This window comes from Talpa occidentalis, unplaced genomic scaffold (assembly GCF_014898055.3).
Source record: "Talpa occidentalis isolate TD23 unplaced genomic scaffold, MPIMG_talOcc4v2.1 talOcc4.3, whole genome shotgun sequence".
Lineage (NCBI taxonomy): Eukaryota > Metazoa > Chordata > Mammalia > Eulipotyphla > Talpidae > Talpa > Talpa occidentalis.
In genome coordinates this window covers 146090377-146115962 of record NW_023603184.1, presented here as the reverse complement: position 1 = coordinate 146115962, position 25586 = coordinate 146090377, and the positions used below count along the sequence as shown (strand labels likewise).

At 44.3% G+C, this 25586-nt stretch overlaps 1 protein-coding gene across 1 annotated transcript in view; it reads right to left on the bottom strand.

Moving 5' to 3' along the window:
• Window positions 1-2648: 2648 nt before the first annotated feature.
• Window positions 2649-25586, bottom strand: part of LOC119256282 (uncharacterized) — a 32679-nt gene continuing 9741 nt past the window's right edge. Inside the window, exons 2-3 of the mRNA XM_037524186.2 lie at window positions 19512-19656; window positions 2649-7143 (exon numbers count right to left, since the gene is read on the bottom strand). Of these exons, the coding sequence (XP_037380083.1) occupies window positions 6207-7121 (915 nt within the window). The 5' untranslated portion in view covers window positions 7122-7143; window positions 19512-19656 and the 3' untranslated portion in view covers window positions 2649-6206. The remainder of the gene's footprint in view (window positions 7144-19511; window positions 19657-25586) is intronic.

Genomic DNA, 25586 nt, shown 5'->3' with positions numbered 1-25586 from the left:
TAATGCTACTGATGTCGTTTTTGGAGTCAGTAGGTTAGGAGTGTGAAAGGTTTGGCATGGGAAAGAAAAGGAAGGGAAAATTTACTGCGCCCCCGGGGCGAGCTCCGAGGACCCAAGGTGGGGGTCCCTGAAGTCACGCCCGTTGTGGGGGGAGATGTCCTTTTATAGGATGAGGAGAGGTTAGGCAGGAAAACTGGGGTGGCAGCAGGGGAAACAGGTTTCGGCGGAACAAAGTTGTTTTTCATGGAGCCGAGTTGTTTTCCTCCTGTTTAAGGCTTCAGTTTCAGTTGGATGGTATCTGTGGCACTGGTGTCAGGGCCATCTTGTTCTTTCTATGTGGGCTTCCTCATTCCTGACCCCTGCATCGACCTTTCAGAGGGCAGGGTCCTTGGGTTCACTCTGGGAAAGAGCTCCCCTTTCAGTGAGTTTCCCAGGTGAATTTCTCCACAAGACAGAGACGGCACTTATATTTAATTAACAGGTTTGTTAGAAAAGGGATAGAACAGTAAAAGACACTTGCATAGACACAAGCAGGCAGGAGGAGCTGCTCCTCTGTTGGGGGCTCATCTTTGTGAGCCACAGGTGGTTACTGATTTTGGATAACTTTGTAGAATTTGAAAGGGAACGGAGATTCTTCTATGGGCTCAATCTCCATATCTTTACCTTTGGATGCCTCTAGGGTCAATGGCTATGTTAATCTCTTCTCCCCACCTCCAGCCCTTGGCACTGTGTGAGCCAGGTTTCCGGTCTTATGGCATCTCCTTTCCAGCTTTTTTCCTATTCTCGTCCTCCATCAAGTACCAGAGTGACCGCAACACCCAATACCTCCAACAGGCAGTCACCAAGAGCTCCTTGGTCTCCATTCTGCCCTTTTCCTCTTTAAAGACCCTTCCAAGCCTGGGCCTCCCCTAGTGGCGCAGCGGTTGAGCGCTGGGTTGCGAAAGCTGCCCGCAGCCTCTGCAGCACCGGTTCAATCCCTGGCCGTCGGCGAGGGTCCCACATGGCTCGACAGACCTCTCCTGCCGCCCGCTGCTCCCCTCAGCAGTGTATTTCGTCGGTCTGCCTGTTCTGTTCCCCGCTCTGGCTCTGGTGAATCTGTTATAGGACAGGGAGAGGGGCAGCCCAAACCCCGCAAACCTGCCTATTCTAAATGGGTTCTGCCATCCGCCGCATCAACACAAAACATATGAGACTTTAATGGGAAGGAACTTTAATAAAACTAGCAAACAATACAGGAAAGGCAAAGAGTCCAGTTTCTAAATCAAGCACCCAAAGTCACCCGTCCCCTCGTGGGTAAAAGTCCATCCATATGGGATCGGCCCAGAACAAGGCCCCAAAGCCTGCCACAAGTCTAAAGCATCTTCCAGTGGGGACCCACAGAAAAGGGTCAGAAACAACCAGACAAGCACGGAAGGAAAAGGGCAAAATCAACATCAAGATAAAAGCTGCCATTGTCACCTCCCCACGGGTCTCACCCACATCTGTGTCACCCCGTCCACGACCAAAAGACAAGGCAGTTTCTTCACGTGTCTCTAGGCTCCATGTGCCTCCTCCAGGTCTCCTTCTGGCTCCATCCTGCTTCCTTCCTCAGTCTCTTCTGCAGCTTCTCCTCTCCCTGCTCAGCTCCACCCTCCCTTGGGTGGGGCAGGGAACCTCCCCCTTTCCTGGGGACCACCCTGTTACAAATCCACTCACCCTCTGGTGCTTCTGACTGTACCCAGTGCTTGTATAAATAAATAAATAAATAAATCTTAAAAAAAAAAAAAAAGACCCTTCCAAGCCTGACCTGATGAAAGACAGTCTGTGGAGGATTTCATTTTCTCTGTCACAATTATCTGCATATAATAATTTTTTCTTTCTGATAAAATCTGGGCCTGACCTATGGAGGGACATCTGAGGCAGCACCTATTGAGTTTGGCAGCACTGGCACATGGAAAGGGTTCACTGATGAGGAGAGGATCAAGAGGATGAGGCCTGTCCACACGATGGAACCCACTCAGCCACCAGGAACAAGAAGGCTGCTATTCACAGCAGGATGGAGGGCGTCCAAGAGAATCATGGGTGGAAAGTGCGTCAGAATGACAATGTCAAAACTGGACATTCACAGAGTTGACACTTCAACAAAGCAAAATACTTACAAAAACTGGCAGACATTAGCAAGGGAAGTGAGATTTCTGAATTAAAGGAGGAGGAGGAAGAGAATGAGTGCCAGGACAGTGGCGAGAAAAACATGAAAACAGGCATTAAAGGGCTTAGAAAACCTAAGGGAAATCATTTCTTTGGGTAAAAATTCTTTGCAGGGACTTGTCAGCTAGAACCGTGGTTCCCTTGGGGCCTGCCCCATGGAGCAAGGGGTTAAGACGCAGCGCTATAAAGCTATGGCAGCCACTGCAGCACGAGTTTGATCCCTGGCCAGGGAGAAACCGCATGGCACAGCAGACCTCTCCTGCCTCCCTGCTGCTCCCCTCAGCAGTGGATTTCAGTGGATCTGCCTGTTCTGCTCCCCACTCTGTCTGGTGAATCCTCACACCCATCCCCCACTTCTGGCCTGTACCCCAGTTCTTGTATGTATAAATAAATCTTAAAAAAAAAAAAAAAGAACAGTGGTTCCCGAGCATTTATACCAGTCATGAGTCCATGACAAAATGAGAGGGGACATAAAAAGATTAAAAAACTGATATTGACTTCAAACAAGGCAATTGGCTGTTCAGACATCAGGGTTTATTGGTAAACAAAACAACAGAAGCGCAGGCAGAATGGACAGTGGTGATTGGGGGAGCCACAGCCACCCCCAATCCTGGTGTCACACCCACCTAGATGCTCTGGAGGACCCCCAAGTGGCACCAGAAGGCAGCCAGTGGGAAAGGAAGGCGTGCTGGGCCTGTCATTTGCTGACTCACTCACGTGGGGGGAGGCTCTAGCTCCAGCCCTCGTTTAAACAGGGCTCTAAATATTAATGTTTACACTATCAATACAAGCGACAACATGGAAGAGCCCCAAATTAAAATATACTCATTTTAAAAAGCCAGATGCAGAAAAGCTGTTGTATTAGTCACCTGGGCGGCCATAAGAAAATACCACCGGCTTCTTGGCTTCCACAACAGGAATTTATTTTCTTACATTTCTGGCGACTACAAGCCCAAAATCAAGGTGTTGGCAAGGTTTGTCTCTGGCGAGAGCTCTCTTCCTGGCTGGCTGTGTCCTCACATGGCCTCTCCTCCACGTGGACACTTCCCTGATTCTCTCTCTTCATATAAAAAACACCAGTTATATGGACGAGGGCCCATTCATATGGCCTCATTTAACCTTAATTATTTCATTAAAGGCCTTATTTCCAAATACGGCCCTATTCTTAAGTACTGGGGATTAGGACTTTAATATATGTATGGGGGAGAGGGAAGAATTCAGTTCCTAACAGCTGCTAAAGTAAAATTTCATTTCTATGATGACAGCCTAGAGAAGGAGAAACCACAGGGACAAACCACAGATTGTGGGGGAAGGACTCTGATTCCCAAAGGGCCAGAAAACTTCCTGGGGGATGGAACTCTTGTAGTCGTCATTGTATTCACGTCATGTGGCTCTATACATTTGTCAAACCCATCAAATGTACATTTAAAGGGAGGGATGTTTTATTGTAGGTAAATTAACCTGACTCCCAACAAAAATACAAGATCAAGTCATCTGAACCCCCCACATTTACCCAGAGTCAGACCCCACATTTTGGTTCCTCTTGGCCCATAGGTTCCCCCCTTGATTATTTTTGTTTTTTGTACTTTCCGAAGTAACAAACGTATTTTATAGGCTTCTGCAAATACCTCTGTACACCCATTTAAAGGCACAATTCTCAGGATACTGAGTATTTACTAGGCCTTCTCCCTTTAACCCAGAGGTGGAATTCAGAATGAATGGCCTGCTTCCTTCCTGTCATCCAGGCGAAAATTTCATTGCCAGAGTGAGTAAAGATTAAAAAAAAAAAAAAAAAGCACAGCTTATCTCATCTTAGAGCTGTTGTTTTCCTTTGTTTTACCAAAAAGCAACATCTGAATTCTCTAACAGGAGGACACACTGGCTGCATTCCTTAGAAATGCTAACAGAAGATATGACAGAAAACAAATTAGCACTCCTCACAGACATGTTAGCACAGTTACCCCTCTTGGGGTCTAAATGAGCACTTCTCAGCAGGAGTCAGGGCTGCAGCTGCCAGGGCACTCCCCCGGCTGCTCTCCAGTCCAAGAACCCTAAATGAAATCCAGAGAATACCCTGCCCGGAACACCCATCCTGATGCTCTAACTAGATAGCTAAGGCCCTGTAAGAAGTTACCAATCTGCGATTATTCTGCCAACTGCCGTGGGTGGAGTAAGTTCCAGAAAGAGCAAGTGACTCAGAAAGCCTGCAAATTACAATTAGCCTTTCAAAGCCTTTTCCAGAGAATTGTTTCTCTCACTATTTATCTGTTATGCTACCATACTGTATTGCTTCTAACCCACCACAGATTGTAAGGAAAGCGGGAAAGTTGCAATGAAAACCATGCTTTCTTATTTCTTAGGAGTTGCATGGTGTACTTATTCAAAAAACTTTTAAACGTATGGTTTGTAGGCTAAAGATGATGTAATATAAAAATCATCTTTGGTCACATAAAAACATAGATGCAAAGAAAAATTAGTTAATTGGGGTATTCCTTACATTTATTCATTCATGTCTACTTTTCCTGAATCAATTTGCAATTCTAAGTCATCAACTTTCCAGTTTTGTGAGACTACTATCTTACAGGCCGCGGGAGGGGTGTGTGTGTGTGTGTGTGTGTGTGTGTGTGTGTGTGTGTGTATGTAAACTTTTCTGCAAGGGGCCAGATGGCAAATAATTTTGGCTCTGTAGGTCTCGTGTTCTCTGCTGGACCTGCTCACCTGTTGCAGTGATCTATCCTCACGAACTCTTCTCGTAAAGGCCCTATCTCCTAAAACCATCTCACTGAGGCTTAAGTTTCAACACATGATTTGGGGGGAAGACAACACAGCCTAGGGCACAAGTGATTGAGCAATTTTTCTGAATTACAAAAAAAATGTTTAGTGCAACATAAACGATAGCATAATGAACACAACTATGGTCAAACTGATCTTACTCATAGAAATACAACAGATTCGATTGGCTAAGAAAGTCCTATAACTGTTTATGTATAGGTAGGTAGAGAAATGTAAATTTCTCTGTTCTCTCAGTCTCTGTCTAAACATACCTATGTATACAATGTACATGTGTATGTGCATATAGGTATATAATGTGTTGGTATATTGTATTGATATGTATGTATATTGATATATATAATATGTTTGTGTAAACATATATATATCTATAATAATTACCCTTAGATTATGTGTCTATCAATATGTCATCACCAAAAATGGAATTTCCCCTTAAAATTAACCTTTAATAAATCTTTACTGAACACCAGCCTTGTTTATAGCTGACTGGTAACCATTGCACCGAGAGAGCAGGACATTAACATGCTAGAATGTGAGCAAGAAACAACTTGATTCTTTTCCTGGGGCCCATTCAAATCCTATTTGTGGACTCAACTTTTACCTTCCGTTAGATGAAAACTTGGGTGAGTTCTTGGATCCCATAAATTTATATATCACTCTGTCTTATTTAAGTTGTAGTTTAAGAAAAACATATGACATAAAATCAGCCATCTTAAGCATTTTAAGTGTAGTGTTAAGTATATTTTCATTGCTGGAAACAGGTCTCCAGAACTATCTCATCTGAAGAAAAAGTTCATCTGAAACCATATAACCATTAAACTACTCCCAATTCCACCTCTCCTCAGCCCCTGGTAACTGCCATTCTATTTTCTGAGTCCATGGATTTGACTACTGTAGATATTTTATAGAAGTGGAATCAGACAGTATTTGTCTTTTGTCACGGGCCTGTTTCACTTAGCATACTGTCCTCAAGGACAGTATTCATAGTATTCACATTGTAGCATGTGATTCACAGTATTCACATTGTAGCATGTGATAAAAATCTTTTTGAAGGTGGAATAATATTCCATTGTATGTATACACCACATACACAGTGGTGAAGTGATAACTTTGATTTGCTCATATTACTTTCAAAGTCAAATCGAGGCTCTAATTAAAAGGCAAATCCCCAACCCTAGCTGGCGGATGGTTTATCAGCACTAATTATTGATTCAAAGTGGCAGTTTTACTTAAACGGGTCCTCTGCTGTTGATTGTGTGCCCACACGACAGCTGACAGTCCAGCCAGTGAGAGATCCTGCTTTGCAACTCTCGATTCCAAAGTCCATAGACCAGAGGGTTGAAGCACTGGGCAAATGCAAAGACTCCAAAAAGCACCAGATTTAAAACAAAGTAAAACACGCCACACATCTTTCCCAAACCTATGAATATCAGGGTTGGTATTACATGTAAGCCCATCTGCACTAAGTGAATAAGGACTGTTTTTCTTGCTTTGATATTTGACCTACTAAAATGGCCAGACCGTTTCCCTTCTTGGTATATGAGATAGTAACTAACAAGAATGATAGACAAAGGAAGGAAAAGGAAAACCAGGCCAATGGCTCTGGCAGGAATCCCATTTAAGATCACTGGGCAAAGAGGTTGAGATTTTAAAATAGCAACTTGAGTGAAGCTAGTGCCTTCTATGAGGAATAAGCAAACATTCTTAAATATAATGAGCACCCAAGTGCCCACCAGAATCCTATACTTCAGTAAATCTACACAGGACAGAGATTTCAATGGCCAGCAAATCACCAGGTAGGTGTTGACCACCATTAGGGTCAGAGTGAAGAGGATCCCTTCACCAACACATAGCTGTACCCCAAACACCACCCAGCACATCAGCACAGGGACGTTTGCCAACAGGGCCCTCATCCCCTGATAAACCACCCCTAGGCCACAGTAGGAGGAAATGCACAGCAGATGATGGCAGAGGAGGATGTACCGGACCTCTTGCTTCAGTTTCGAATTTTGTGACACTATTGCAATAATGATGGCAGTGATGATTGTGGCAAAAGAGAAAGTGACCATGTACACAGAGGCCTTCACTGTTGCTTCTAGTCTCAGCCAATCTGTTATGTTACAGGGCTCAGAAGACAAATTCATGGTCTTCAGGGGATCTTGACTCCTGCAGGAGAAAAGAACAATAAAGAATGAATTTGTGTTAAAACTTCATATGGGATTTTCTAGCTCTCTGGCCTGTGTAGAGTCTCAGGAAATAGATAGCACCCTTCTTTGCTGTATGAAACATCACAACCTTAGATAGTATTGGCGTGGATCAAAGATGGAGAAATCATCTGGAGTCTTCTCTTCATTTCAGGGCAGGGCATTGTACTATTACAACATTCAAGAAATATACGTATTATATACATATATACACGTTTGGTCTTCATCCCATTTCTGGCATAGAGCTCCTAAAACCTTTGAAATTTCCCAGTGGACAGTAACAAACATCTTTTTTTATGCCAATGAGGTGATTTTTTGAATGTCCCTAGGTTATCCAGAGGCAGAGACTGATCTCTTGGTCCACCCGTGTGATTAAAGGGTTGGAACTTTGAGTCCCATACCCTCCGCCACCCCTCCCCACCACCCATCAAGTCCAGAGAGGGGAGAAAAACTGATTGCTCTATCAATGACCAAGGCTGATGATTTAATTGATCATGCCTACACAATGAAGTCTCCATAAAAATCCAAAAGATGCTCAAAAAACTCTCAGGATTTGCTGAAGGAGGAACTGTGATCACTGAAATGGTAAGGCACATAAAATCTCAAGTGTGCATAGCAGTGGCAACCTGTGCAGCAGCCTGGGGGACTGGAACCATGGCAACTCCCATCAAAAGGAATATTTGGGTGTGGTTAACTATCTTTTTTTTTAAAAAGGATTTATTTATTTATTTATTTATACAAGCACTGGGTACAGTCAGAAGCACGGGAGGGTGAGAGAATTCACCAGAGCCAGAGCGGGGAGCAGAGCAGGCAGAAGGACTGAAGTACACTGCTGAGGGGAGCAGCGGGCGGCAGGAGAGGTCTGCGCGCCATGTGGGACCCTCCTCCGGTGGCCGGGGAGCAGCCAGGGATCGAACCAGCGTCGCAGAGCTGCAGGCAGCTTCGCCACCCAGCACTCAACCACTGCGCCACCGGGGAGACCACCATCTTTTAACTATCTTGTCTTCACAAAAACAACAGCACATGATGCTCAGCTATGAGTCATACATCCTGCATGCAACTGCTGACGCAGAACCAAGAAGCCAGGAAAGAGGACCACATTCAGAAGCAAAGGAGTCTGTCCACCAAGAAGGTCCAGTCATCTAAAAAGGAGCTGGCCCCAAATATGGCAGTTTGTAACTATCCAGTAGACGTCAGCTAAATTCACTTCTTATCCTACAATATTTTACTTTTGTGTTCTCAGGCCTGCTTCCCAAAATACAAATCCCTCCCCTTTCCTAGGTAGAAAGACAGATTTGAGTTTTGGGCTCCTGTCTTCTTGACAGCTAACTGCCAATAAACCCTTTCTTCTCTCAAAATGTTGGTGTCATAATATTGGCCTTCTGCACATCAGGCAGCAGACTCCTTGGCTTGGTATCAGAACCTGCAAACTACAGTATCGGTGTTGCCTCTGTGAAAGTCTACTATAGAGAGACTTTTGAGTCTCATAGGTTTGGAGTCTTAACATCTCAAGTCCTATAGTATTCCCTCCCCCCTGTCAAAACTGATTGTACGTGGGGTAGACATCTTGTTTGTAGATTTTGGGGTTCCTGGATATTCCTGAGTTTTGGAACTCCTCAGTCCTTGACAATGGCCATGCAAGAATTCAAAGCTATATGTCTTAGCAGAAGCAAAGGCAAAGTTTATTTAGAGACAGCAGGAAAGTTCACCCACGGAGAGGTCCCAGGCAAGTGGAGTCCAGGGAAAACAGCTGCAGGGAGAGGTGGGAGGATCCAGGGTATATGGTGTGCGGGAGGCTGCTCACTCCATCCCTTGCTGCAGTATATCGCGCAAGTGCTCCCAGGGTGTTGGCTTATTGATCTGGGCAGCAGTTTTTAAGTCATCCCCATCCTGTGCTCCCTGAGGTGGTTTTATCAGCTCTCGCAAGGTTGGGGCAGAGGTCTGCCTGTCTCCCTTTGCTGCTTATTGCTCTCCTTGGGCTTTATCATCCTGCCTGGAGATTGTGGTGGAGGGCTGCCTTTCTCCCCTCTGGAGAGTCTCTTGACTCTCCTTGGTTTTATCAACTCAGGCAAGTGTTTCCTGTGGACCTGGGAGTAGCTGGCCATTAAATTTTCTTTAGGCACTGCCCTCCCCAATCTAACTGCTGAGTAATCTGACTTGGGAAAAATTCAGTAGCCTGTGCTGAGTCCGCCAGCATTTGTCTCTTTAAAAATCGGACCCCAGTATTCTCAGAGATGGTCGTCTGAGTGTGATGTCATGTAACTGACCTGCCAGTCATGTCAGTGTGGACAAGTAGGGGAGACAGAGATGTGGGAGAGAAGCAGCGAGGAACGGAGACAAAGGAGGCCACAAGAGACCACAGAGTTCCAAAACATATAAAATGGACTCTGAAGAGGCACAATAATTATATACCGATGTCCTAAAGGCATATGGAGATGCAGCTACTACAATGTCCTAAGAATCTAAAATGCCATAGCTCTTTGCGAAATCTTTTGCTGAAGGCAGAAATTTTTCCCCTGCGTATTGTGTTGTCAGCCTTTGTGAAGAATTTTCCCTATTCTGATGGACTATTGTGCCATTATCTGCTACTGAACTCCAGATACGTATTTCCCCTAATTTCCAGTTCTCCAGAGACAACCAGAAATGATAATTGTCATCATCAAGCTTTGTTTTAACTGCAAATTTTTTTAATCAAAAGCTTACATGGAATGTCTCCATGATAAACAGATACATTCACGTCTGCTCTCATAAATGCCTCCTTCTTAATGACACACCCTGCACACACCCCTGGAATGTCTTCAGGGCACCAATATGGAAACTGAGGGGACCCAATGAAGATGCCAGGGAGACCCTGACAAGTGGGAACAAGCCCTGGATCCCTGGTCTTGGGGAATACAGTGACTGGAGACTGACCTCAGGGCTCTTCTCTGGCCCTTGCTTCCTACACCACGGGCACACAGCATCGCCAAGCTCCACGTCCTTTCTCTCTCAATTCAGAGCCACCATTACTCACATATTCGGGAGGCAACTCTTAACTTGGGCTTGGAGTATCTGGGGCTTTTATCTCATTATTACGACCAAAATTGCTCCATACCTCCCCCCAGAACTCTATCTTATTCCCCATGCCTGAGACTTGAACCGAACCTATGACTCAAAACATATGGCCCTGTCCTGCCAGCAGCCCTCGCAGGAGTTGAAACCCACCCTGAGTCCTAGGCTAAGGGTGGTCCTGCTGGCAGGGTGTGCCCTGGTGCCAGCCTTCCCGTCCCCCTGGGCCACCCAACAACAACCTCTCCTGGGATTCTGTTGCCAGGTTTCACTCAGTTAATGGGCTGTGTTCTCCATTATTTGGTCTTGCTCCCCACCCCACATTCTGCCTAAAGCCCCAGTCATCTGCTGTAGCACCCCCTTCATTGCTGATGAAGCCATAACTGGCTGGATCCCTTATTCCTGCTCAGCGAGACTTCCCCGTCCCTGCATGTGCCGCCACCCCTTGGAGCTCTCCCACCCCTTCCATTCTCCACCCGTCTAGTTTATGTGACGACACACTCCCATGGCAATGAGCCGGCTGTGTTCTAAGACTCAAAACCCTACGCAGAGCCTGAGGGACTGTCACTGTGTTTCCTTTAGAATAAAACTTTAAAAGCTAGCCTTTCCACCCCAATGACTGCAGCTGCAGTTATAATACAAGCTAAACCACCAATCCCCCTCCCTCCACATCTAAAATGCTTTCAGGGAATTATTCATTGAGACCAGGCAAGGACTAGTTTCTTCAAGTTTATTTTTTTTTTCCTAATAGGTTTAACTCAAAGATGACACACCGTTGCATCATTATTCTCAACCAATGGCTTTGAGCATTGAATCATACAGCGTGTCCTCTTAAGCAGAGATGTGAAAAGTAGTAAAATACAGTGTTGACACAGAGAGGCTCATTGTTCAGTGGAAGAGGCTAAAGGCACTATAATTACATAGTAACAGCCAAAAACAGCAGGTCTAGTTTTATATAGTTACCAAATCAGTAAGAAAGCTGGGTGTGTGTTGGGAGAGTTCCAGAAGTAGAAGCCACTGTTACAGAGAGGAATCTCCATAAAAGAGGGAGGTGTCATGTTCCCTGTCCCACCTTGCTGAGGGGCAAGGCGAAGACACAGGAGACTTGAGGACACTTGGAGAGAGACGCAAGCGGAGAGATGTGTCTGGCTTCTCAGCTTTGGACTTGCACCAGGGACTTGGGGGACACGGAGGAGACGTGTCATTGAAACATGTGGAGACACTTGGGAGAGACATGGGGTGAGAGAGACGTGGGGGGCTGACAATGGCAGCTTGTATCTTGATCTGGACTTGAAGTTTGCTCCTATTGCTACAGGCAACCCCAGTGTGAAATGACTGCACACTGGAAAGGGACTTATTTTTTTTTTTAAGATTTATTTTTATTTATTTTATTTATTTATACAAGCACTGGGTACAGTCAGAAGCGCGGGAGGGTGAGAGAATTCACCAGAGCCAGAGCGGGGAGCAGAGCAGGTAGAAGGACGGAAGTACACTGCTGAGGGGAGCAGCGGGCGGCAGGAGAGGTCTGCGCGCCATGCGGGACCCTCCTCTGGTGGCCGGGGAGCAGCCGGGGATCGAACCGGCACTGCAGAGACTGTGGGCAGCTTCGCAACCCAGCGCTCAACTGCTGTGCCATCGGGGAGGCCCTGGAAAGGGACTTATAATGAGACTCAACTGCTGGCACACACAAAAAGGGTAAGAAAGGGGTTATTTACAAAAAGGGGGAAAGGAAGAAAGGAATAACTCAGGGAGAAAGATAAAGTGGTCTATGTGTCCTACCAGTCCCACTGAGCTGGGACCCCAACAGCACGCTGAAAGCCAGCGAAAAACCAAGGTCCCCCCAAGGCCCACATGTCTGGTTCTACCAAGCCTGGCTGCTTGACTCCACGCTCAGTTCCCAGCACCCTCCCTGTGGTAGTGATGACATTATGGATTTGTAGTCCTTGGATCTCTTTGGTCTGGGGGCGGGGGTTGGGGGTCTGTAAAACCTATTTGTGGAGTTTGTTCAGGACATCCTCTCCCCACAACACCATCATCCCAATGTTGCCTGGTTTATTCTGCCCCTTTCCTATGGTTCCCTGCCAAAAGGTGCCTTATAATCGTGGCAAGCTTTTTGATCTCAGTGGCCCTATTTTGGGCCAACCTGTTTGGCTGGGCATGTCATGGGTTAAGAGCCAGCACGAGAAGCTCCCCCATGCCCACACCCCCGCTCCCTCACCGCCTTTGCCTGGTATTCGATAGGAGCTGAGCAAAGCAGGCAGCTGCTGGGAGAAATGTGTGTGATGAAACTAGCCGGTGGTTTGGAATACTTTTACGCACATGAACTCTCCAGGAGGGCTGCAAAACTGCCTGATCAATGGGACAAGTTTTATTGTCTTTAATTTATTTATGAGCCCCCACGGAGATCAGCCAGAGGACTCTCCCAGCCTCCAAATTCCATCTCAGAGGTATATTTGCTTATATACATAGAGTTCAAGGCAACCAAACCCATATAATAACCCCTCACTGATACATAAGACCTCCACTTAATGACAGATCTTAGAGACTGTTTCTACTTCCAAAATGAAGAATACCTGTTTCCTTCTAGCCCAAAATGGCTCCAGCTTTGAAATAAAACCCTGGAGCTAAGAGACTTCAGCAAAGAATTGCAGTGTAATCCACAACTGCCCTGTCAGAGTCAGATCAGCTACCACAACTCCCAGCAAAAACCCTGTAGGGAGCAAATGTGTGGGAGGGTTAGATTGGGTGCAGTCAAGACCAGAGGAGACCATAGGTTTCAGTCCTAAGGCAAACCCATGAGGGCAACACAGATAGGACCAGACCACACTCACAAACAGAACCAGACCCACAACCTACGGCAAACCTGCCCAGGAAACCAGCGCGGTATCTGCAGTAACCGGCCCAGCAAGGTGGCCTGCCTCTCCTGGCGTGCCCACTCTTGGGCCTTGTCCTGCGTTCTCAAGCGTGTGGGTGAGGACTCCCACCCAGGTCACCCGTTTTCCCTTGGGGTTGCCCTGTAACACTGCAAGAAATTAAATTCTGTTGCTGAAGTCAGTGCTCCTTTGCTGTGGTAGCCCGAGTAGACTAACACACCAGCGAAAGCAGCAACCGCCCTTCTCCAGGTAGCTGAGAATGGCTTCCTGTGGGCTCAGCCAGCCTCCCCCAGAATCTGCCCCTGGACATTTCTTAAGGAAGAAAGTTCTTTGAACTTTGAGAGGGAGGAGAGCCTTTGGGCACTCACAGTCAGCCCAGAGGTCCGGGTTGGGGCCAGGTTCTGACTTACCGCCATGGAAATAACTCGTCAGCTGAGAACAAACTCCTGAAATGACTTCAAGTGCTCAGTGCAGAAGGTCAAAGAGTCATGGGTGCTTTCAGAAAGGCTCATGGTCGGACCATCTCTGCCCCCCGACAAGCATGTCCCCTTCTGTTGAAAGTATCTTCCCCTTGGCACTAATTGTGGCCTTGCTTCTTAGGTATTTTAAAAGTCACTCCAATTCCTGAAGCTTCTGTGGTCTCCCCAGTTATTCTCCTCAGTGAGAAGAGTGGGAACCAGCATTTACTGAGCGCCGGACTCCTGACACCAAGAATAAGCACTGACTACATATTCGCTGTGTTAACCATCTGGAAACAGCTCCCAGAGGTGCCGGAGAAGTGGGTGAAATCACCAAGCCTCTCAGGTGTATGCTGGGACTCCCGCAGATAGGAAAAATGACCCGTTTCTAGCAAGTGCTTTCTCGGTCAGTTAACTTACTTAGCTTTAATCTAATATATATATGTGTGTGTGTGTATATATATATATATATATATACACATGTATATATGTATACATACATATAGGTATGTATGTTTGTATATCTATAAAGGGAAATTCTCTAACTTCCTTCCCCATTTTTTTCTGACCAAAATTTTGATCTAGTGATGTTCTTTCACATCCTCACCAGACTCATTAATCTAGAGACCCCCTACCTTGGTTTAATAGAAACTAGTCCTTTTCTAAACTACTTAATGTTTAAAAACATGAGCTTTTGAGACAGCAGGAAGACAAAGCAGGATGAAACAAACCCCCAAACTGGGATAGAAGTAAATATTCAGGAAGGAGGGTTGGAAAGACGCTGGCTAGTAAAAGTGATGACGACGGTTTTTTTCATTTTTTAATCCAGAGAAGTGATCCAAATGTTCACAGCATGTTAATATCGAGAGCAAGTGTAGGGTAACGAAAAATGTCAGGCTTTTCTGCCCTCCCGCCATCAGGATAGATGATGGATCCTTGCAGTCCTGAATGCATGCCTGATGGCGGCACCTGGACTAGGGTGTGGGCATAGGTAGATGGGATTCACCTGGGCTGAGACTGGGCTTTTAAGGGCGGCGTCATGGGGACGCCAGCAGAAGCTGAGAGAGAAGCAAGAGCAGCAGAAGCCAAGAGAAGGCCAGAGAGCCCAGAGTGAAGACCTGTAGGAGGCTGGGAGGCCTGCCAGCCTACCAGCCCCCCAGCACCCCTGCCTGCCATGTACCTGGTAATCCCAATAAAAACCTGCAAAACCACTGAGGACTCCGATTCCTACTTTACCCGGTCTGCATGGGATCAGAAAACCTGCTTAGTGGTCATTCCTGCCCTTTACAGCAAGAAAGCATCATGCACAAGAATCATTCCAGGATTTCAGGAAAAAAATAGCTCAATGCTAAGTTTGATGGTAGACTGGGCCCCAGCCTGAATACATGAGCTCATTGCAGTTTCAGCCCCTCCCAAAAGCATCCTCCTAAACCATCAACAAGGAATTTCCAGTCAGCACCAGTGAGGTCATCTCCCTGATAAGAACCCCTGCCTTCCTGAGGGGAGGTGGCTTTACCTGAAATAACCTTTTTTCTTTTGCTAATACCTTCCCTCCCCCCTTTCCATCTATAAATACCCTCCATTTGGTGTAATCCCTTGCAGGATCTCAATGGGATGCTGCCCAGTCTATGAATCATTTCATAAAGTCAATTAGATCTCTAAATTTGTAAATTTTGCTTTTAACAATATGAAATTATGGTGTAGTGGCTGAAATAAAAGTTGTTCCACTCACTTGGCTTGAGCTCTCAGCCTCTGCAGGGGACTCACCAAGGAACAAGAGCGGCAGACTCAACAGACACGTATTCAGTTGGTGAATTCCAAAAACCTGTGTGGCCCCCGCCTGGCTCTGAGGGCTGGGGATATCACAGCATCGACACTCGCCAAGTCTGAGTTCACAGTTTCCACAATCCTGAGTCTTCTGATGGTTACCAAGCAGGCAGAAAACAGATGGTCTTTCTCTCTCTCTCCCTCTCTCTCTAGATGCCAAAGATCGATATTTATAAACCACAAAGAACAAACAGCAATCTATTTGTTGGTGAACATGAGTCACCGCCTTCCTATGTGCCAGAATATGAAAGGATTTTGTCTTTGGTCTACTGGCTTATCTCTACTGAGTTCATCATGCAATGTTTACTTTTAAAATATGCTGGAGCTCTTTCAATGTTGTGTTATTGCAGTTATTAAACTAGCTAGAAGTTAAATTACCCGTGAATGACTGTAACATTGTTAAAACTTAGAAAACAAGACACAGCAGCCAGGATGGCAAGTCCTTGTGTTTCCTAGTGGGCATATGCTACTCCACAGTGGGTTTCTTCCACTGCACCACCCTAAGCCACAAGACACACCTTTCTTTCTCAGCAAACCACACCTGGCTGTAGCCATAGTCCTGGTAGCTTGTAATACTATAATGGGGGTCCCCAGAAAAAGGGGAGGTTCCAGGTTCCCTGCCCCACCCAAGGGAGGGTGGAGCTGAGCTGGAAGGAGGAGAAGCTGGAGAGGAAATTGGGGAAGGAAGGAAGTAGGATGGAGGAGTCAGAAGGAGACCTGGACGAGGCACTTGGAGCAGAGTCATGTGAAGAAGCTGCGTTTGCTTCTTGGTCCTGGACTGGTTGAAACTGACGTGGGTGAGAGACTGGTGGGGAGGTGAACAATGGCAGCTTTTATCTTGACTCTGATTTTGCTCTTTTCCCTCCAGACTTGTCTGGCTGCTTCTGACCCTTTTCTGTGGATACCTACCAGGAGGTGTCTTAGACTTGGGGCAGGACTTCGGGTCTCAGAGGCCTTGCTTTGGGCCAACTCTGTTTGGCTGGGCACTTACCCACAAGGGGATGGGTAACGTCAGGTGCTTGATTTGAAAACTATATTCTTTGTCTTTTCTTTGTTGTACACTAATTGTATTAAAGTTCCTTTCCATTGAAGGTCTTATATGTTTTGTCTTGATGCAGTGGATGGCAGAACCTATTTGGAGTGGGCAGTTGCAGGGGTTTGGGGGTACCCAACTCCCTGTCCTATAACAATACAATCTTGGTAAAGTTAGAATCAACTCTCTCTGATTCAGCATTATAAACTTTATGTCAGGTTTAATTCTATTTCCCCCAATTAAGTAGTACAACTTAATTATAGCTATTGTTACTAACACCTTTATATGCTATGATTTCTTTCACTGATGAAAAAAGAACTCTCTTTGTTTTGAAATCTACCTATAGTATGTATTGCTCACTTAAATACTCCTACCCTTATTTGATCTCTTTGCATGACACATTATACACTTGATTATACATGCCAGGCAAAGTAGACCCTCTGGACCAGAAGACCATGATTTTTAGATAAATCCTATAATTGAAAGTGAAAATTCATGGACTACCTCAATCTCTTACCTGCTCTAAGAACTTTTACTTAGTGCATAATACATTAACTTTTACTTAATGCATAACTGATTTCTCTCTATTGTCATATGCATATATATTTTGTAATTTTTTTTAGCTAAGATATACCACATCTATCACAGCAATTATATTGCCATTTTAATGGCCTTCCATTTTTCCATAGCAAGGTCCACTTATGGTTGGCTATTTTCATTAACATTTATATCTGTCTTTTGGAATTTTCATAAAATTTGAATCATATTTATAGAATAAATGGCTAGTTCAATCTTACTCTGCTATTATCTTAAAATGTGACCATTAAATTTATCTTTTTATTTAATGGACTTATTCCTTAATAGGAAATGTGTTATTGTTATTAATGTTTTTTTGTGACTGTATTCTGTGTCTTTCAAAAGAACTTACATTTGTAGTATTGGTGACAAAATTATTATTAACCTTGAACACCCCAGTTATACTGTCACCTATATTTTGAATGAGCAAAAAACGTGTAAGCAGAATTTAAAATTTTATGCCCACAGCCAACTGCTCCATTTATACATCCACTCATTCACTCTCTCACTCATTTATGCATTCATGCATTCATTCATTCATTCAGTCGGGGGAGGACCATGTTACCCTCCCCACTTAATGATGGGCAGAGCTGAGCAGCCAGGGGAAGCTGTATAACACATAAGGCAGGAGGGGAGGAGAATTCTTTGCAGAAGCAGCTTGACATGTACCCTGGCGGTGTTGGGAAGGAGACATGGTAGGAGACACATGGAGGAGAGACATGTAGAGACACCTGGAAGACACACATCGGTAAGAGAAATGTGGGGGGGCTGACAATCGTGGCTGTTATCTTGATGTGCTATCACCTTTAGTCCCAGCTTTTTGGGACCTGCTTCAGGACCCCTTTCCAATGAGACGCCCCCCACACACACCGAAACTCACATACCACAAGGTGCTTTGACTATGGCAAGCTTTTGGGCTTCAGTGCCTTTCCCTTAGGCCAGCTTTCTTTGTTGTTTTGTTTTTTTTTTATTTATGCATGCATGCAAGAACTGGGGTACAGGCTAGAGGTGCGGGGGTGGGGTGAGAGGATTCACCAGAGACAGAGTGGGAAGCAGAACAGGTGGATTGACTGAAATGCACTGCTGGGGGAGCAGCGGGGAGACAAGAGAGGTCTGCTGCGCCATGTGAGTTGCTCCCTGCCTGGGGATTGAACTCATACTGCACAGGCTGCTGATAGTTTCATAGTGCTATGCTTAACCCCTTGTGCCACCAGGGAGGCCCAGGCCAACCCTCTTTGGCTGGGCATTTACCCATAAGGGAATGGGTAATTTTGAGTGTCTTGTTGGGAAACTATTATCCTTTCTTCTCTTCTCCCTCTATGCACACTAATTCTAGTAAAGTTCTTTCACACTAAGAACCTGCTTTGCCTTGTGGCTGGACCTGTGTTATAACATGCAGGTTTGGAGGTCCCAGGGTGCCCCTGGGTCCAGCTAAAAATTCATTCACTGAACCTGTATTGTGCACCTACCAGTCATTGTGATAGATGCTGGGGTTGCAGAGATGAGTGAGATAGGGCTTCTGTCTTAAGAAATTTACTTTATTGGGCCTCCCCAGTGGCACAGCGCTGTGAAGCTGTCAGCAGCCTCTGCAGCGCCAGTTCAATTCCCGGCCAGGGAGATTCCCATATGGCACGACAGACCTCTCCTGTCTCTCTGCTGTTCCCCTCAGCAGTGTACTTCAGTCCTTCTGCCTGTTCTGCTCCCTGCTCTGTCTCTGGTGAATCCTTTCACCCTCCCATGCCTCTGGCCTGTACCTCAGTGCTTGTATAAATAAATAAATCTTTAAAAAAAAAAAAAAAGAAATTTGGGCCTCCCCGGTGGCGCAGTGGCTGAGCGCTGGGTTGCGAAGCTGCCCTCAGCCTCTGCAGCGCTGGTTCGATTCCCGGCTGCTCCCCGGCCACCGGAGGAGGGTCCCCCATGGCGCGCAGACCTCTCCTGCCGCCCGCTGCTCCCCTCAGCAGTGTACCTCGGTCCTTCTGCCTGCTCTGCTCCCCGCTCTGGCTCTGGTGAATCCTCTCACCCTCCCGTGCTTCTGACTGTACCCAGTGCTTGTATAAATAAATAAATAAATCTTTAAAAAAAAAAAAAAGAAATTTACTTTATTAACTTGGAAAAGAGGACAAAATGAACTCTAACGTAGTTTATGCGAGAGGGCAAAACATAACATAGGTGAGGGCCTCCCCGCTGGCGCAGCGGTTGAGCGCTGGGTTGCGAAGCTGCCCGCGGCCTCTGCGGCGCCGGTTCGGTCCCCGGCTGCTCCCCGGCCACCGGAGGAGGGTCCCGCATGGCGCGCAGACCTCTCCTGCCGCCCGCTGCTCCCCTCAGCAGTGTACTCGGTCCTTCTGCCTGCTCTGCTCCCCGCTCTGGCTCTGGTGAATTCTCTCACCCTCCCGTGCTTCTGACTGTGCCCAGTGCTTGTATAAATAAATAAATAAATAAAAAGTAATCTTAAAAAAAAAAAAAAAAACATAACATAGGTGAATTTCACATATTTGGAATTGGAGAAACCACAAACCTTTGCTCATAGGAAGATACGGTCCTTCTCCTTTCCCCAAGAATCCAGGGAAGTTATTCTTCCTTCTCTTGCTTGAAAAGCCAGGACGTAAGCTGTTGAGATGAATCCCAGACAACACAGGCATGGGGCTAACTGGAGAAGCTTCCTGGAAAAGGCAAGAACATCAAATACAGTTAAGAGAGGCTGTTTGGAGAAAAAGGGAAGAGAGTGGAGAAACCCTTCAGGAAGCCACACTGCACCAGAAAAGGCCAACAGTGTGACAGGAAATGAGGGCAAATCTGACAAAGGCAAGCTTGTAAATGATTTTTGCAGAAAGCAAACTGTCAAAAATGAAGTGAATGTATTCGAAGAGTATCGTCTGTAGATCTAGATACTGGCGAACTTTCGGGTTCAACCCAAATGACAAAGAGGCTTGCCAAGACATGGTGATGGGGGGAGTCCCGCACGACAGTGGCAGAGTGAAGACATCTGTCTCGCCTCCTCCCTATGCTCACAGCTAGACGGTAGCAGAGCGCAGCCAGAAGCTCTGGGGAAAAACACATGACAAGAACACATACTAGCAACCATGGTCTGGTGGACAGGGGTAAGGAAAATTTTAGGTGAACTGTGTTTATAGCGACCCAGGGGCAGTACAACCCAGCTGCTGAGCAGAGCCCCCTAAAGTTGCTGAATCAGGGCACCCACCAACACAGGAATCTCCAGCCAGCACTGCACTGAACACAAGAGGGCAGAGCTGATGCCCAGGGCGCCCTTGGGGAGTTACAGAAGCAAGAGGGCAAAGTGAGGATTACAGGCTTGAGTCAGAGGCTCTCAATACGGAACTGCAGCCTGAGCCAGGGGAGAAGAAAACAGTCAGATCACCTGTGTCTTCTCGTAGAAAAGGCTACTACTAAGGCCGAGGCTGAAATATTCAAGACACCTGCTATCCCACATTTTAGGGATAAAGCTGCTGCACCCCCCCCTGCAGTGACCCTCAGGGCTAATGGCTGTTGCCATGGTCCCTGAGGTCCGGCGTGGGCAAGGAACCATGCGCGCAGGGGGAGAACAGCAAACTCCCTAAGATGCAGAGAAGCCGAATGCCTGTCAAGAAATAATGACCACCAGAAGCTGCCACAAAGATGATTAAAAGAAATGCTGACCACTTGGAACCTTATCTCGCTTTCTCAAGGCCCATAAACTTTATTCTGCTACAACTGTCTCTCTAAAATCTTTCCTTTTTCTGGTCATTGATTGCTAATTAAAAAACATACCTAATTTAATAATTAGGTTAATGCAAATGAAACATTACTAAACACTGTGTTATAATAGAATTGTTAGTTTAATAATCTTTCTATTATGTGCTTAACTTTAGTACCTTTGATATTAACTGCATTATAAAATAAATTCACCCATGACAATTAATTATGATAGTTAATGCAACTAGAAAATAATTATATAGAACAGTAAAAAGAATTTATAGCCTGTCCAAATTAGGAATGAGGCTAGATGTAACTTCGGACATAAATCACTGCCCTGTCAATTAAGCTAAATTTATGAGCAAACTGATCTCTTTGATGCTTTTAGAAAAACATATATATACTGACCACTAACTTAATAAAGACGCACTCAGATTTTCACTCTCTTGAAGTGTGTCTGTGTGTCATTTATTCATCGAATCCCTGACCACCCTGCGCAGTCTCTCAACCCTGAGACGGCCTCATCGTCCATCGCTGTGCTGGTCCGCGGCAGGTGGCGCCCAACGTGGGGCTCGACCTTCATTTCATTGTTTTCACCCAAAGGAGAGGTAAGTAACGAAGAGGTTGCGTTGGGTAAGCTATCTCCTTCTTGTGTGAGTGTGTGAGTGAATTTCTCCTAAAATACCCTTCTTTTTTAGACAGTCAGGGATAGAATCCTCACTGGGGCGTCCGGAGCTCGCTGATAAAGGGTGATCAGTTTGAGACAGTGAGAAGTTTTTCTAAACTGGAAAACATACTCGTGGTGCTGAGTGTGTGTGAGAGTGCATGAATACGGCTCCACGGCCTTAGGGCTACGGAGTCTGAGTGGGCTGCACCCGCGGTTCCCGTGGAGGACGTCATAAGGCATAACGGTCATCTGCTCCTTGGAGCAGCCTGGTCCGGGGTTTATACGGACAGACCTTAGCTAAGACGCCTCCGCAAGTTCCCGCGAGGGACACGGGCCGGACAGCACAGTTGAAATAAAGATCTTGTGTGAGTGAACAAAGCACCACGAGGTCATGGGTCAACAACAGACCAAAAACAGAGATCTTTTTCTTTCTATACTGAAAAATATGATTGAAGCACATGGTATTAAAGTAAATAAAAAAGATTTGTTGTAACTTTATGAATTTATAATATGGGTATGCCCATGGTTTCCAGAAGAAGACAGTTTATCACTAGAAACCTAGAAAAAAGTAGGAAAAGAAGTACAAGAATTCTATGCCCTTCATGGCCCATTACTAATTCCTCATCTACTTTAATTGGTTTAGGCATGGCAGACAATGTAGCTCAAAGCTCTCAGGTTTTACATTGGCAAATGAATGAGCATTCTGGTCTCTTTCAGCCATATGTGATTCCTTCCTTGCCCTTTTCGTTATGGGGCCGTGATGTGATGGAATCTATGGGGTTAACTCTCACCGCTCCTGATTTAATTGATGAACCGGCTTTTTCTTAGGGGCCATTGCGGAAAATTTATTTGCTGATAATATCGCTTGGAAAAACAATGATCCTGTCTGGATACCTCAATGGCCCCTTACATCTGACAAAATCCAGGCTATACATGACATTGTCTCTGACCAATTACAAAAAGGGCATTTAGAGCCCTCTAACAGTCCGTGGAACATGCCTGTCTTTGTAATTAAAAAGAAGTCAGGAAAATGGAGGCTTCTTCAGGACCTCCGCTCAATTAACGACACTATGCATGATATGGGAGCGCTTCAACCTGGACTCCCCTCCCCTGTAGCTGTTCCAAAACAAAATCATATCATAATTATCGATTTGCAGGACTGCTTTTTCACCATTAAACTACACCCTGATGATTCTCCTCGGTTTGCCTTTAGTGTTCCATCTGCTAATTTTAGCCAACCCTGGCAACACTTTCAATGGAAAGTCCTGCCTCAAGGCATGAAAAATTCTCCTACTTTATGTCAAAAATTTGTTGATCAGGCTTTACAAGCTACCAGACATAAATTTCCTGATGCATATATCATTCATTACATGGATGACATTCTCCTGAGCCACTCCTCTAAGGAAGGTGTGGAGACGCTTTTACAATGTGTAATTACTGACCTGACCTCCTTTGGTCTTGTCATTGCTCCTGACAAAATTCAGCGTGATCGACCACTTAACTATCTGGGAAAAACCATTCATGATGATTTCATCATGACTCAAAATCTTCAAATCCGCCTTGATAAACTTTCCACATTAAATGATTTTCAAAAATTGCTTGGAAACATTAATTGGATTCGTCCTTATCTTAAAATTACTACAGGTGATTTACACCCTCTTTTCCAGATATTACAGGGAGATCCTAACCCTAAATCACCTAGGTCCTTGACACCCGAGGCTCTCTCAAAACTGCATTTGGTTGAACAAAAACTTTCTGAAGCTAAGTTTCTCAAATTGATTATTCATCACCATGGGAATTACTTGTCCTTAAAACTGAATTCACCCCTACTGCCTGCCTGTGGCAATCAGGTATTCTTGAATGGCTTTATTTAGCACACAATCAAACAAAAATGGTTACATCTTATACATCTATGTGTGCATTTCTGATAATGAAAGGATTGACACGTTCTAAAGAACTGTTTGCCAGACTTCCTGCCACTATTGTTGTCCCATATACTAGAACACAGTTTGAATTTCTGCTTCAAAATGATGATGACTGGGGCATAGCCTTGCTCAATTTTCCTGGTCAGGTCAAATTCCACCTGCCACAGCACCCTATTTTAAAATTTGCGACGGAAACTGCTTTAACTTTTCCAAAAATTGTTTCCTCGCAGCCTCTGCCCGGAGCTGCCGTTGTTTTTACTGACGGTTCCTCCTCTGGAATTTTGGCAGTATATCATCCTGATCAGCCTCCTATACAGCGTTTCTCTAAAGGAATTTCTGCTCTCCCGCCCAGCCACCACTCTTTTTCCAGTCGTTACTAAACCTACAACTGCATCACATAAAAATCTTGTTCATGAAAGTTCCCTTAAATGCTTCCCCCGTGGCACTAAATCAAGGGTCTAAAAAAAAATAAAAAAATAAATAAATAATAAATAAATAAATAAAAAACTCAAAAACTTATGGCTGTCTGTATCCCTAAATAACATCAAAGAGGACTCAGCTGACAGCCCCATATTAATAAAACAATTGCCTGAACAAATAGGTCGTTTTTGCCTGGCTGGAGGCAAAAATAAAACATGCAAAACAAAAGGTAAAAGAAAAAATAGCCTGCAATATTAAAAAAAAAAAAAAAAAAAAAGTGATCAGGATTATTGGGATAGTAAAACTGTTTTTCAAAAGCCAAAAGTTAATTCTAGAGCCAATACTGACCTCTTTGCAGAGGCATCGGCTCCCAATTATGAGACCATTCCAAAATCCAGCCCAAATTTCCAGCTCAAACTTGGCTAAAATTGTTGAAATAAAAATAAAAACTCAAAAACAAATAACAAATAATGTGTCATAATCTTAAATAAAACAAACAAACAAACAAAAAAATGCTCCAATCTTTTCCTGCTAATTATTTGGGGAGGAGGCTAGGTTCCCCCTGGTGGAGTTTTGCCATTTGTTTCTTTAAAAATAAATAAATAGATAAATAAGGCATTTATAAATTCAAAGTTCATTCACAATTGTTAAAGTGATAAAAATGGTTAAATATGAGTGTATGAGACTATATGACTATAATATGAATAAAAAGTTTTTATTAAAATAGTATAAACCCACTGCAGTGGGCTGGTGGGGGCTGCCCTTGATCTCAACAAGCAGCTGCCTGGATTTTTTCTCCAGTGTTGGGATCACTGACAGGTCTCTACTACCGTCCTGCTGTGGGGAACTAAACTTTTCTATTATCCACCTTAAATAACTATTTTGGTTCATTCTACCAAAAAGTTCCATTTCCCTGTGTTTCTCTGATTTTAAAATCTACATTGTCTTAGGCAAAAACTGCTGAGTTACTTTTGACCTGCTAACAAGCTATACAGAATGCTTATTGGTTGAATAAAAGCTTTTAATTTTACTTATGGGACCTGTAAAACATTAAGTTTCTTGTTAAAACAAACTAACCTGGTAAAACATAAAGTGATAATACAAACATTTTTGAGCTAAATTCTAAACCTCAAATTTTACAGGCAGACTGTAAAAATTTACCTCTTCTGTTCTCAAAATAAGTGTTCTTTTATGTTTTAATATATGACCGTTCCCAGTGACATAATGTGTTAACAACCTAAAGCCAAAAAATCATTTCTTAAAAATGTAAACTCCAAAAATATTTTCTTATCAAAAAAGTTAGTAAAAACTGCCATGACTGCTGTGGTCTCGAGCCCAAGGTCTTTGGTAATAATTAAGATTAGACACTTATTCTGTGTACAGATTTTAGCTGTTAACTCATTAAAAACCTCAGTATCTTCACACATATTGATAAAATAACTATGTTTCAAAATATATGCACATGGCCAAAATTTTAAATGTATATCAAGAGATCTCTGTTTCTGTTTGTCTTTCTTTGTGTTTGTTTTTTACCTCCGGAGGACTAATTATAGATGGCGCCTTTATAAATTATCACAGAACAAATCTTGACATCTTGATCAAACAATTTTTTAATAAACAAAAACTAGTTTAAATTTTATAATATAATTCAAAGCATATATGCCTTAAAGTTATGTTAAGTATTAATACTTTGTTTAAATGTGTTTATTTCAAAAGAAATTTCTGGTATAAAAGGTACTTTTTTCTTTCCTACTGAGTCACATGTATGTGAAAAATGTACATAGTATCTATATGATGCTCTGATTTCTTTTTGTTTTTATTGATTTGCCTAATTGCTTCTTTATTAGCCATCCTAGAAAAACCTAGGTATGTGCCATTTATGTTATTA